A 15318-nucleotide genomic window follows, 5' to 3' on the forward strand; every position below is an offset into this window, starting at 1 on the left:
TCAAAAGTTGGGAGGTATGGCTTAGGTGACGCCGCGCTCCTGCTTGACGTCACTCGCTTCGTCCACCCGCAGCGGTGCGCAAACTCCCGCCTCCTCCACAAGGGAGACCACTGAGGCTCTGTCACCCAAGGGCCCATAAAAACCTGGAGCCGGCCCTGATGTGGATAGTGGGCTGCATGTGATTTCTGCGGCCCCCTGTTAACGCCATGTGACCAGTTCTGCCAATCCAGTTAAGGAGAAAGGAACCCCGGCTCGGACCTAAAGTTCCCCAGCTTGTCGGCCATAAACCTGTGGCCGACAAGTTCATGGCAGCTTCAGTGTAGATCCTTACTGCTCCGCTCTCCTGAACCTCTCAAGCAAGGGAAGAGCGTCCACCTGGGAGCAGTGAGGTAAGTACCAGCTGGGGCCGCTGGTGAGGGACATTAAAGTGTGTGGGACTGCTGCTGGGGCAAATATTACATTGTAAAGAGCCACTGATGGGGGACATTAAACTCAGGGTTCCTAACGTTCAAAGGCCTGAAGAGGGGCAGAATGTGCGGCGCACACTCAGACAAATGTAGCCCCACCCACTTCCAAGTTAACCCTACCCATTCCCATCAATTTCTCTTTGTGCCTCCACACAGTATACAGCCCCTATAGCCACCCTGACTTGGTATCCCCTCTCATTATAGCGACCCCCTCGAATTGCCCACACAGTATAAAGTCCCCTTTCAGTTGCCCCCACAAAATGAAGTCTCTCTCCTGATGTGCCCAAAGAATAATGTCCCCTCCAACTAGCCCCCAATATAATATCCGCTCCAGTTGCTTCCACAGTTTAATGTCCCCCTCTATCTGCCCCAACAGTGTAAGGTCTTCCAGTTGTCCCCAGTTTAATATCCCCTTCCAACTGCCTCCACAGTATAAATGCCCCCAGTAGTTGCCCCCACAGTGTCAAACAAAGATAAAAACCACTAATACTCACCTCCCCCTGTTCCCCTGCTGTTTTGTCTGTCTCTGGACTGGAGCCTTCAGGGAGCAGTAAGATGTAAGTGATGTCATCACATGGCGTCTACTACTCCGGAAGCCGATGGGGCTGAGTGGTCAGCGGACGGTTCCTGCTTCACCATTGTATATAACACATTCAGCTGAAGTCAGGACATATCTCCTGCCACCCGGGACAGCGGGACAGGATCCAGAATCCAGGACTGTCTCACTGAATTCAAGGTGGTAGAGAGGTATGATCCAACCATCCAATCATCTCATATCTATCTGTCCAGCTAACTTCTATCTATCTATCTATCTATCTATCTATCTATCCATCTATCCCTCTATCTATCCATCTATCTATCTCAGAGCTATGTATCTATTTATCTATAAGGATAGGAGAGAGCTACTAATGTGTATATAGTAATGTATAGTAATGTATATATATATATATATATATATATATATATATATATATATATATATAATGTGTAATAGTAATGGTGGACATTGCCATGTGGGGAAATTGAACTCAACCCCCTGTAAAGTACTTTGTAAGAAGGAGGGAAAGTCACCCAGACAAGTTGTAGCTAAAAGAAGGAACAGTTTTATTTTATTTATTTATGCAAATAAATGACTGACAAGGAGAATCTCAGTAGTCAGGCACAGTATAGAGAGTCCTCAGTAGTCAGGCACAGTATAGAGAGTCCTCAGTAGTCAGGCACAGTATAGAGAGTCCTCAGTAGTCAGGCACAGTATAGAGAGTCCTCAGTAGTCAGGCACAGTCTTTCTGGTCTCTGTCTTAGTGAGATCCCAGCTTGTAGACACTTATAGACACCACACTTGACTATAAGTCTTTGTAGACAGGCTCTAGCTGCAGGTACCCAGCTGTGCACTCTATCCTGGCTCTGTACAGCGGCCTCCTAACAACTTTTGGCCTAGAATAGAGTTGACTTCTGGGTTGGTCTCTTACCTTAGCATTCCTCCTTGGCCTTCTCTGTCTGGCAGTCTCAGGGGTCTCAACTGGCAGCTTCAGTTCTGTACTGACCCCCAACCCCCTGCACCCTTCTCCTAACAGCTCTAGCATGGTACTATCTATACTAGGCTGTTCTGGTTCTCACTGGCCCTGGCTTGGGACTGTGACACTCCATCCTGACTGCTTAACAAGCTTCCAACTCCACTTGACCCAAGATTTCCACCCAAACCACTTACAACCCAGAGACCAACATTACTTATGGCTCCCAAAGTCACCTATGATGTATGGAGTAATGGGTCCAAGTTCTAGACAGAAATTCAATGAGAACATGTAAAAGATTGAGATCCATTCCCACCAGGGGCAGCAGGTACTTGTGGAGAGAGACTTGGGGACAGGTGACGTGTCATCTAATCCAGTGACCTAATGGGATTATAATAATGGGGATCAATTCTTCTTCTTTCATTGTCCATTTTATGGAAAAGTTTTACACACACATATAATTCCAGAAGGATCTTCTATGGGTAGGTACTTGGTCCAGCCAGTAAACAACCCACAGGCCTACAGAGATGGGTTACGGCATAATGATGTAAGACATGATGATGTCATAGTTCAGTACTGCAGGGTGTTGACCTTTGAGGAACTTGTTTGGATTCATCCTTCACGAGCCCAAAGTCGACCTTCCAAGTATTGGAGTAAACAGTAAATACTAACCACTGATGGATCATGTCCTGAAGGTGCTGAAAGGTGAGGCCTGTACGGTTTCCATCTGAGAATCCATATCACTCAGGTAACTACTGGAGATGTCAGTCTTGGAGGTAGAATTCTGACCCCATGAGAAAGAGAATACAAGTCAATCAATTGAGGGAAATAACATAAGAAAGTCTTTTTATGCTGTAGAACTTTCAAGGTTGAGATTCTCAACCTTCTTGGTGGTCTAGGCTAGTGAGGGGTCTTCTCATCGGGACAGATTTTGTCTGTAGGCCCTATATGGCTGTCATATAGGCTGTTCCTCAGTTTGGATCCCATATATAAGCCAAAGAGCTTTCATAAACTCAACATAATTATGTACTTGGTGCCTTAAGACTGTCCCTATAGAGCTTACACAGCTGAATGTCAAGGGTTAGAGAAGTTGGGCTTGTAGCAATGGAGTGATCACCGGGTTGGCTTTAATGTAAGAAGTGGACACTTCCATCTTCTCTAGTGGGCTAGTGTAGTGGAGGAGTCTACATCTCCTGGTGTCTACTGGTTTACCCAACTACTAGGCCTCCTTCTACTGTCTGTAGGTCAACGAGAAGATGGGGCAGAGGATCTAGAGTAACATATAACAACAAGTTGACACTACATACGGGGTGCAGTCATAGAGACATATGGGTATGTAGAAAGTTCACTAATACAAAAACATTGTTCCACAACTAACTCACCGAAGCATAGACCATGTTATGGTTACCATCGGGAAAATCTGTGGAGAGAAGAAACTTAATGTGGACAACAGCCAATAAAGATTTCGGAAACCAGGAGATTGGACAAGGAGAGGAAAAACTAGAAGATCGAGGGGAGATGTTGCAAAAAGAGAGAAGATTATAAGTAAGGCATGAAATGTAAGGGAAGATGGAGTGGAATTGGAGGTGGACCTGATAGGTTCTGATCTTGAAGAAGATGGATGTGAGTAATGTTATGATGGACGCTTCACCAAAGGAAAGTGGAAACGAACAAGGAGCAAAACATTGATAAACACCTGTAGTTATACGTTGGTCAATCCAGATGGAGTCTTTATCCCTGAGGAACAGAAAATAGAAATGTTACACAAGAGTCCTTAAAGGGGTTGTCCCATAACAAGGATCCTATCTATACTGGTAGTTTATGAGGATTTAAGACTTTTCCTAAATACATTGCTTTATCAAACCTGCTTTGTTTAGCCACTATCTTAATTTATTCACTTCATTTTTTACACTAGTTTCTATGGCCACTGGGCTTATCTGCTCATTTCCCAAGTGATGTAGCTGCCTGCTCTCAGAGGGGGAGGGAGGGGCTGACAAGCAACAGAGCTCCTCAGATAGGGGAGGGGGGAGGTGAGAGCACCAGGATTACTGTGCCGTCTGTTTTCAGCTCTTCCACTTATCAGCCAGTTTAATTGAATTTGGCTGATAAGGGCTGAGATAGGGAGTTTGTTACCTCTGTATGTAATGCAAGCTGACTCAAATCCAGCTCTGCTACATCAGCCTCTACATCAGCTTCATACTGTGGTAATGCATTTACAACCAATCCCTCGTTACTAACTGCAAACATAGCAGATAGCAGAACAAGTGAAACCCCACCCACCAATGTGCCGAGAAATCCAGGAAGTGAACAGAGCACAGTGCCCTGCAGGTTTGTGAACAAGGTTTATGGGAATACCCCTTTAATTATATCCTACAGGACACAAGCAAGTGAAACCCCGCCCACCAATGCGCCGAGAAATCCAGGAAGTGAACAGAGCACAGAGCCTGCAGGTTTATGGGAATACCCCTTAAATTATGTCCTACAGTACACGTCAACAGGAAGGATATCTCCAACCTCGCCCACATGATAGGTGCTCAAACCAGGTATTAAGAGTGGACATCACCAGCCCATAACACAAGAGAGGAGATCACTAGGCAAAAACATAAGAGACGTGGAGAGAAGACACCACCATAATGGGAGAGGACACAAATCCAGAACACAAGACACAAGCAGACAGTAGATCACATCCTTGATACAAGAAACATGTAGAGAAAAGATCCCCAATCCATAACACAAGACCCATGTAAGGAGGAGATGACCACTCCATAAAACAAGACAGGGAGAAGGAGATCACCAATCCATAACACAAGACCCATGGACAGACATATCGCCCCCATAGACCAGACCCCATATTGATCCTTGGTTTCTTACTTCTGTTGCTGCTTCTTCTTTTTATCTATAAGAAAGGACATTGGTTACAGAAATAATATACAGGGCACATCATAGCGGGTGGAGAACCCTGGACAACAAATGTGGTGACTCTCCCCTCCCCCAGTATTACCTTAATATTAGATAATTCTTCACCAGTGTATACAGACTACCTCCCAACGCCCCCTTACTAGGGGGCAAAACTATGGTTAGTATGTTATAACCCTTTAAGGCCTATTTGGGGCTTCAGGAGACTGCCGTTATCTTTGGCAGCTATTGAGCTCTCCGTGCTATGGTTGACCACCATGTTCCTTCTGGTTGGCAGCATAAGCCCAGGACAGCCCTGAATACCACCATAACTATCAGGGTGACTGCTATCAAAACCAAATGGGAGGGGCCAGGTGACCCGCCTCACGCTTCAGTCCCATATATGTCCCCTATGGCACATCACTGCCGATCACATATAACGTAGACTTGCTGATACTTACTTCTTCTCACCAAGTATAATATCACCGACACAACGGCCACAAGGATCAAGAGTCCGACCACTCCGACTACAACAAACACCCACACTGGCACTGTAAGACAACAGGGACAATAATCACACAATGCTAAGGTGTTAAGGTGTCACATGGACAAGAGTCACCAAGAGTATTATAGTAGTTATATTCTTGTACATAGGAGTAGTATTATAGTGGTTATATTCTTGTATATAGGAGGTAGTATTATAGTAGTTACATTCCTGTACATAGGAGCAGTATTATAGTAGTTATATTCTTGTACATAGGAGCAGTATTATAGTAGTTATATTCTTGTACATAGGAGTAGTATTATAGTAGTTATATTCTTGTACATAGGAGCAGTATTATAGTAGTTATATTCTTGTACATGGGAGGTAGTATTATAGTAGTTATATTCTTGTACATATGAGCAGTATTATAGTAGTTATATTCTTGTACATGGGAGGTAGTATTATAGTAGTTATATTCTTGTACATATGAGCAGTATTATAGTAGTTATATTCTTGTACATAGGAGGTAGTATTATAGTAGTTATATTCTTGTACATAGGAGGTAGTATTATAGTAGTTATATTCTTGTACATATGAGCAGTATTATAGTAGTTATATTCTTGTACATAGGAGGTAGTATTATAGTAGTTATATTCTTGTACATAGGAGTAGTATTATAGTAGTTATATTCTTGTACATAGGAGGTAGTATTATAGTAGTTATATTCTTGTACATATGAGCAGTATTATAGTAGTTATATTCTTGTACATAGGAGGTAGTATTATAGTAGTTATATTCTTGTACATATGAGCAGTATTATAGTAGTTATATTCTTGTACATGGGAGGTAGTATTATAGTAGTTATATTCTTGTACATATGAGCAGTATTATAGTAGTTATATTCTTGTACATATGAGCAGTATTATAGTAGTTATATTCTTGTACATAGGAGGTAGTATTATAGTAGTTATATTCTTGTACATAGGAGTAGTATTATAGTAGTTATATTCTTGTACATAGGAGTAGTATTATAGTAGTTATATTCTTGTACATAGCAGCAGTATTATAGTAGTTATATTCTTGTACATAGGAGCAGTATTATAGTAGTTATATTCTTGTACATAGGAGTAGTATTATAGTAGTTATATTCTTGTACATAGGAGCAGTATTATAGTAGTTATATTCTTGTACATAGGAGGTAGTATTATAGTAGTTATATTCTTGTACATAGGAGTAGTATTATAGTAGTTATATTCTTGTACATAGGAGTAGTATTATAGTAGTTATATTCTTGTACATAGGAGGCAGTATTATAGTAGTTATATTCTTGTACATGGGAGTAGTATTATAGTAGTTATATTCTTGTACATAGGAGTAGTATTATAGTAGTTATACTCTTGTACATAGGAGTAGTATTATAGTAGTTATATTCTTGTACATAGGAGCAGTATTATAGTAGTTATATTCTTGTACATAGGAGCAGTATTATAGTAGTTATATTCTTGTACATAGGAGTAGTATTATAGTAGTTATATTCTTGTACATAGGAGTAGTATTATAGTAGTTATATTCTTGTACATAGGAGTAGTATTATAGTAGTTATATTCTTGTACATAGCAGCAGTATTATAGTAGTTATATTCTTGTACATAGCAGCAGTATTATAGTAGTTATATTCTTGTACATAGGAGCAGTATTATAGTAGTTATATTCTTGTACATAGTAGTATTATAGTAGTTATATTCTTGTACATAGGAGTAGTATTATAGTAGTTATATTCTTGTACATAGGGGCAGTATTATAGTAGTTATATTCTTGTACATAGGAGCAGTATTATAGTAGTTATATTCTTGTACATAGGAGCAGTATTATAGTAGTTATATTCTTGTACATAGGAGTAGTATTATAGTAGTTATATTCTTGTACATAGGAGTAGTATTATAGTAGTTATATTCTTGTACATAGGAGGCAGTATTATAGTAGTTATATTCTTGTACATAGGAGGTAGTATTATAGTAGTTATATTCTTGTACATAGGAGTAGTATTATAGTAGTTATATTGTTGTACATAGCAGCAGTATTATAGTAGTTATATTCTTGTACATAGGAGCAGTATTATAGTAGTTATATTCTTGTACATAGGAGTAGTATTATAGTAGTTATATTCTTGTACATAGGAGTAGTATTATAGTAGTTATATTCCTGTACATAGGAGGTAGTATTATAGTAGTTATATTCTTGTACATAGGAGCAGTATTATAGTAGTTATATTCTTGTACATAGGAGCAGTATTATAGTAGTTATATTCTTGTATATAGGGAGCAGTATTATAGTAGTTATATTCTTGTACATAGGAGCAGTATTATAGTAGTTATATTCTTGTACATAGGAGCAGTATTATAGTAGTTATATTCTTGTATATAGGGAGCAGTATTATAGTAGTTATATTCTTGTACATAGGAGCAGTATTATAGTAGTTATATTCTTGTATATAGGGAGCAGTATTATAGTAGTTATATTCTTGTATATAGGGAGCAGTATTATAGTAGTTATATTCTTGTACATAGGAGTAGTATTATAGTAGTTATATTCTTGTACATAGGAGCAGTATTATAGTAGTTATATTCTTGTACATAGGAGCAGTATTATAGTAGTTATATTCTTGTACATAGGGGGCAGTATTATAGTAGTTATATTCTTGTACATAGGAGCAGTGTTAGGGAGCTTTCACACGGAGTTCACGCTCTGCTCATTCAGACAAGTAAACACGTGTCAAAGTGACCGCTGTAACACAGATCCCATAGACTTCAATGTGTGCTGGTCTTATGCGTGCTACACATTGAAATCAATGGGAGACTTTTATACCCATTTATTTCAATGTGTAGCGCGCTTAAGACTGGCACACATTGAAGTCTATGGGATCTGTTTTACAGCGGTCACTTTGACACGTGTTTACTTGTCTGAATGAACGGAGCGTAAACTCTGTCTCAAAGCTCCCTTATAGCAGTAATATTCTTGCACACAAGGTCAATATTGTAGTAGTTACCTTTGAGCACTTAGAGGGCATGGTACTCACCATTAAGTGTCAGTGAGAGGACATTGCTGACTTCAGATGTCTGTAACTCAGTTTCTACATAGCACCGGTAGATACAGTCATACTCCATACTTATGGTGTAAGAGGTGCCAATAGTGAATCTCACACTGTTTATTGTCTCAGGTGCTTGAATTTCCTGAAGATTCTCCTCAGTGTTGTGTGAACGCAGGTAGAAGATGCCTTCAGGGTATTCTTTTGGTGCTGTGCATTGTAGTTCTACTTCTTGGCCCATATAGATGGTTCCTGATGTCATCAAAGATAGTTGTGGTGGAGGTAAAACTTCTGTGTGATGTACAAAAAACATTTTCTATGTGAGTTAAGATTTTTTCAGTAATGCTTCTCTATATCCAACAGACATCCTAACAGACCTGCCTTATGACTTAATAATACACACAGTGATGTCACAGTACAGGGATAATACACACAGTGATGTCACAGTACAGGGATAATACACACAGTGATGTCACAGTACAGATAATATACACACAGTGATGTCACAGTACAGGGATAATACACACAGTGATGTCACAGTACAGAGATAATACACACAGTGATGTCACAGTACAGGGATAATACACACAGTGATGTCACAGTACAGGGATAATACACACAGTGATGTCACAGTACAGATAATATACACACAGTGATGTCACAGTACAGGGATAATACACACAGTGATGTCACAGTACAGGGATAATACACACAGTGATGTCACAGTACAGAGATAATGCACACAGTGATGTCACAGTACAGGGATAATACACACAGTGATGTCACAGTACAGGGATAATACACACAGTGATGTCACAGTACAGGGATAATACACACAGTGATGTCACAGTACAGAGATAATACACACAGTGATGTCACAGTACAGGATAATACACACAGTGATGTCACAGTACAGGGGTAATACACACAGTGATGTCACAGTACAGAGATAATACACACAGTGATGTCACAGTACAGAGATAATACACACAGTGATGTCACAGTACAGGGATAATACACACAGTGATGTCACAGTACAGGGATAATACACACAGTGATGTCACAGTACAGGGATAATACACACAGTGATGTCACAGTACAGAGATAATGCACACAGTGATGTCACAGTACAGGGATAATACACACAGTGATGTCACAGTACAGGGATAATACACACAGTGATGTCACAGTACAGGGATAATACACACAGTGATATCACAGTACAGGGATAATACACACAGTGATGTCACAGTACAGGGATAATACACACAGTGATGTCACAGTACAGGGATAATACACACAGTGATGTCACAGTACAGAGATAATGCACACAGTGATGTCACAGTACAGGGATAATACACACAGTGATGTCACAGTACAGGGATAATACACACAGTGATGTCACAGTACAGAGATAATACACACAGTGATGTCACAGTACAGAGATAATACACACAGTGATGTCACGGTACAGGGATAATACACACAGTGATGTCACGGTACAGGGATAATACACACAGTGATGTCACGGTACAGGGATAATACACACAGTGATGTCACACTACAGGGATAATACACACAGTGATGTCACAGTACAGAGATAATGCACACAGTGATGTCACAGTACAGGGATAATACACACAGTGATGTCACAGTACAGGGGTAATACACACAGTGATGTCACAGTACAGAGGTAATACACACAGTGATGTCACAGTACAGGGATAATACACACAGTGATGTCACAGTACAGGGATAATACACACAGTGATGTCACAGTACAGGATAATACACACAGTGATGTCACAGTACAGAGATAATACACACAGTGATGTCACAGTACAGAGATAATACACACAGTGATGTCACAGTACAGAGATAATACACACAGTGATGTCACAGTACAGGGATAATACACACAGTGATGTCACAGTACAGGGATAATACACACAGTGATGTCACAGTACAGAGATAATACACACAGTGATGTCACAGTACAGAGATAATACACACAGTGATGTCACAGTACAGGGATAATGCACACAGTGATGTCACAGTACAGGGATAATACACACAGTGATGTCACAGTACAGGGATAATACACACAGTGATGTCACAGTACAGAGATAATACACACAGTGATGTCACAGTACAGGATAATACACACAGTGATGTCACAGTACAGGATAATACACACAGTGATGTCACAGTACAGAGATAATACACACAGTGATGTCACAGTACAGAGATAATACACACAGTGATGTCACAGTACAGGGATAATACACACAGTGATGTCACAGTACAGGGATAATACACGCAGTGATGTCACAGTACAGGGATAATACACACAGTGATGTCACAGTACAGGGATAATACACGCAGTGATGTCACAGTACAGGGATAATACACACAGTGATGTCACAGTACAGGATAATACACACAGTGATGTCACAGTACAGGGATAATACACACAGTGATGTCACAGTACAGAGATAATACACAGTGATGTCACAGTACAGGGATAATACACACAGTGATGTCACAGTACAGGGATAATACACACAGTGATGTCACAGTACAGAGATAATACACACAGTGATGTCACAGTACAGGGATAATACACACAGTGATGTCACAGTACAGAGATAATACACACAGTGATGTCACAGTACAGAGATAATACGCACAGTGATGTCACAGTACAGGATAATACACACAGTGATGTCACAGTACAGGGATAATACACACAGTGATGTCACAGTACAGGGATAATACACACAGTGATGTCACAGTACAGGGATAATACACACAGTGATGTCACAGTACAGGGATACTAGTCTCCCTCTAGTTGCCCCCAGTTTAAATTAGGGCAAGTCCTTTGAAAGTTGGGAAGTCTAGGTACATGTGTAATCACAATATCCCATACTAAGGAGATACATATACAATATGCTTCAGAGACTCCATCTCAATTTCTGCCTGAAATGAGATGATACACTTCTTCATCCACCACTTTCAGTTTAAACAGACACCTGATTGACCAAGTTATAGCCAATGGGGTCCGTATGTAATCACAATCTTAGTGGTCCCCTTGTCTGATGACCATAACAACGGACAGAAAACGATGAAGACGATATCCAGCAACCGCGAGTTCTAAAATCCACTTTTATTTGTTTTAGAGATAAAACATAAATGTTCTTAAGGGCTCGTTCACATCTGCGCCCGGTCTCCGTTTTGCAGGTTTCCGTTTCCTGCACAAAACAGAGGCAGGAGATGGAAACCTGCAGGAGTCTCTCTCACCAATTCATTTGAATGGCTGAGAAAGCTGTCCGGCCGTGAGCGGCGGTGAGCGTTTTATGCTCTCCGCCACGAAACCGGGTTTTTTAATCCGGACACAGAGTCGGACATGCAGTACTCTGTGTCCGGATTAAAAAAACAGTTTTGCGGCAGAGAGCATAAAACGCTCACCGGCACTCATGGCCGGACCCGGTCTGTGGTTTCCGTCTTCTTGCATACAGAAGATGGAAACCACAGAACGGAGACCAGAACGCAGGTGTGAACCTAGTGTAAGTGGCAATAATATTTCCCATTGAATAAGGAATGCGTCCTGGCTGAAGCATTTTAGAAACGTGGTTCCTTAGTCGTAGCCTAAGACAGCTGACACTGGTGTGAACCTAGTGTCAGTGATATCATATATAGTGTTCAGGGGTTTGAGTTGCCCAGAATGTAAAAGTCCAGGACAACATTATGAATGAAAAGATGGAATATAACACAGGCAGCAATTTACGATTAGTACAAGATAAGTAATGTCATGTAACAAAGTGAGCGCAGCTCTGGAGTATAATACAGGATAAGTAATGTAATGTATGTACACAGTGACTGTACCAGCAGAATAGTGAGCGCAGCTCTGGAGTATAATACAGGATAAGTAATGTAATGTATGTACACAGTGACAGTACCAGCAGAATAGTGAGCGCAGCTCTGGAGTATAACACAGGATAAGTAATGTAATGTATGTACACAGTGACTGCAGCAGCAGAATAGTGAGCGCAGCTCTGGAGTATAATACAGGATAAGTAATGTAATGTATGTACACAGTGACTGTACCAGCAGAATAGTGAGTGCAGCTCTGGAGTATAATACAGGATAAGTAATGTAATGTATGTACACAGTGACTGTACCAGCAGAATAGTGAGTGCAGCTCTGGAGTATAATACAGGATAAGTAATGTAATGTATGTACACAGTGACTGTACCAGCAGAATAGTGAGCGCAGCTCTGGAGTATAATACAGGATAAGTAATGTAATGTATGTACACAGTGACTGTACCAGCAGAATAGTGAGTGCAGCTCTGGAGTATAATACAGGATAAGTAATGTAATGTATGTACACAGTGACTGTACCAGCAGAATAGTGAGTGCAGCTCTGGAGTATAATACAGGATGTAACTCAGGATCAGTACAGGATAACTAATGTAATGTATGTACACAGTGACTGTACCAGCAGAATAGTGAGCGCAGCTCTGGAGTATAATACAGGATAAGTAATGTAATGTATGTACACAGTGACTGTACCAGCAGAATAGTGAGCGCAGCTCTGGAGTATAATACAGGATAAGTAATGTAATGTATGTACACAGTGACTGTACCAGCAGAATAGTGAGTGCAGCTCTGGAGTATAATACAGGATAAGTAATGTAATGTATGTACACAGTGATTGCACCAGTAGAATAGTGAGCACAGCTCTGGAGTATAATACAGGATAAGTAATGTCATGTATGTACACAGTGACTGCACCAGTAGAATAGTGAGCGCAGCTCTGGAGTATAATACAGGATACGTAATGTAATGTATGTACACAGTGACTGTACCAGCAGAATAGTGAGCGCAGCTCTGGAGTATAATACAGGATAAGTAATGTAATGTATGTACACAGTGACTGCACCACCAGACTAGTGAGCGCAGCTCTGGAGTATAATACAGGATAAGTAATGTAATGTATGTACACAGTGACTGCACCAGCAGAATAGTGAGTGCAGTTCTGGAGTATAATACAGGATAAGTAATGTAATGTATGTACACAGTGACTGCACCAGCAGAATAGTGAGCGCAGCTCTGGAGTATAATACAGGATAAGTAATGTAATGTATGTATACAGTGACTGTACCAGCAGAATAGTGAGCGCAGCTCTGGAGTATAATACAGGATAAGTAATGTAATGTATGTACACAGTGACTGCACCAGCAGAATAGTGAGTGCAGCTCTGGAGTATAATACAGGATGTAACTCAGGATCAGTAATGTAATATATGCACACGGTGACTGCAGCAGCAGAATAGTGAATGCAGCTCTTGAGTATAATACAGGATAAGTAATGTAATGTATGTACACAGTGACTGCACCAGCAGAATAGTGAGCGCAGCTCTGGAGTATAATACAGGATGTAACTCAGGATCAATACAGGATAAGTAATGCAATGTATGTACACAGTGACTGCACCAGCAGAATAGTGAGCGCAGCTCTGGAGTATAATACAGGATGTAACTCAGGATCAGTAATGTAATATATGCACACGGTGACTGCAGCAGCAGAATAGTGAATGCAGCTCTTGAGTACAATAACACACTGATCTGTGAGGCCACATATGTTACAGAAGGGTGTTGAGATCAAACCACTGCACACGTATACATTATATATGTGACTTTCTCGCCGTCCCACCATCAGACCTCTGGGGTCTTCTCCTCCACCAATCACTAAGTCAGCTCAGTATAGGAGGTGCAGTGACGGCCATTTCTAGGTCACTATATATGAATCTATATATTTTTAGCTCTCAGCACCGGTCACTGGAGAGGAAGGAAACAGAAAGTCACTGATTGCGAGACCAAGATGACTTTGGGTCAGTATGCAGCAGAATAATGAGTGCAGCTCTGGAGTATAACACTGGATATTTGATATACAATTTTATGTACAATATTTCTATGTATAACCATGGTAAAGATCAATACAGGTTTTACAAATACACATATAAGGCTGATCTGTAGATCTTACCTGCAGTCACCACAACCAGCTCCATTCCCATCAGACCTGTATGAGGAAAGAACACCTATAAATAATCTGATCTGGTCTGCGGTCAGAACTAGAGGCGGCCATAGATAACCATGTATTTCTGACCAGTAGGATGATCAAGCGATCGCACACAACTGATTGTAGTGCAGCAGTGCAGTAAAGGAGCCTGCAGAATTTTAAGGTCAAGTTGACAAAGGGGCTGGTTATAAACAGAAATAAATGATAGATCTAATGGAAACAACAGCTCCGCTCCTGACACACCCCTATTGAGGATTGTGGTGTGAGGGGCACAAGATCTAAAAAAGTCAGTATTTTTGCGCACAAATTCTTAGTTGTGCAAAAAAATTGTGACTTTTTCATGGATGTACACCAGTATTCTGGTCATGATAAATAAGCCCAACTTTTCCCAAAGTCGGATATACCAATGGTGCAACCTGCGCAGCTGCACAGGGACCCAGTACGTCAGGGGGCCCTATGACCTTAACAACGACTTTATACTGTATATTACATTGCAGGTAAATGCCGATGATAATGAACTTCATGGCTATTACTGGTGGATTGTTAGCAAGACAATGGGTGGAGGAATGGTGCTCCGCGCTGAGATACCAGAAAACACGGGGCCCAGAATTATTCTTGCAAAGGGCCTTCAGCTGTCCGTGTCTGTCCCTGAATGTTCTCCAGCTGCTACAGGGCCTATGAAACCTAGAGATGCTTCTAATGGACACCAGCTAATATAGACTGGCCCCTCCAACCTACCTACTGGACACCGGCTAATAAAGACTGGCCCCTCCAACCTACCTACTGGACACTGGC

The 15318-nt window shown here is 40.9% G+C and overlaps 1 protein-coding gene across 2 annotated transcripts in view; it reads right to left on the reverse strand.

Annotated features, from left to right (window-relative positions):
* Nucleotides 1-1612: 1612 nt before the first annotated feature.
* The window catches only part of LOC142202468 (uncharacterized), a 30438-nt gene continuing 16732 nt past the window's right edge, over nucleotides 1613-15318 (reverse strand). The window contains exons 2-8 of one of the 2 annotated variants that reach the window (XM_075272592.1): nucleotides 14488-14523; nucleotides 8433-8732; nucleotides 5335-5424; nucleotides 4850-4874; nucleotides 3675-3715; nucleotides 3361-3398; nucleotides 1613-2762 (exon numbers count right to left, since the gene is read on the reverse strand). In XM_075272592.1, coding sequence (XP_075128693.1) covers nucleotides 2661-2762; nucleotides 3361-3398; nucleotides 3675-3715; nucleotides 4850-4874; nucleotides 5335-5424; nucleotides 8433-8732; nucleotides 14488-14518 — 627 coding nt within the window. In that variant the 5' untranslated portion in view covers nucleotides 14519-14523 and the 3' untranslated portion in view covers nucleotides 1613-2660. The remainder of the gene's footprint in view (nucleotides 2763-3360; nucleotides 3399-3674; nucleotides 3716-4849; nucleotides 4875-5334; nucleotides 5425-8432; nucleotides 8733-14487; nucleotides 14524-15318) is intronic. The other variant, XM_075272593.1, reaches the window with a different exon arrangement.

This window comes from Leptodactylus fuscus, chromosome 5 (assembly GCF_031893055.1).
Source record: "Leptodactylus fuscus isolate aLepFus1 chromosome 5, aLepFus1.hap2, whole genome shotgun sequence".
In the NCBI taxonomy this organism is placed as follows: domain Eukaryota; kingdom Metazoa; phylum Chordata; class Amphibia; order Anura; family Leptodactylidae; genus Leptodactylus; species Leptodactylus fuscus.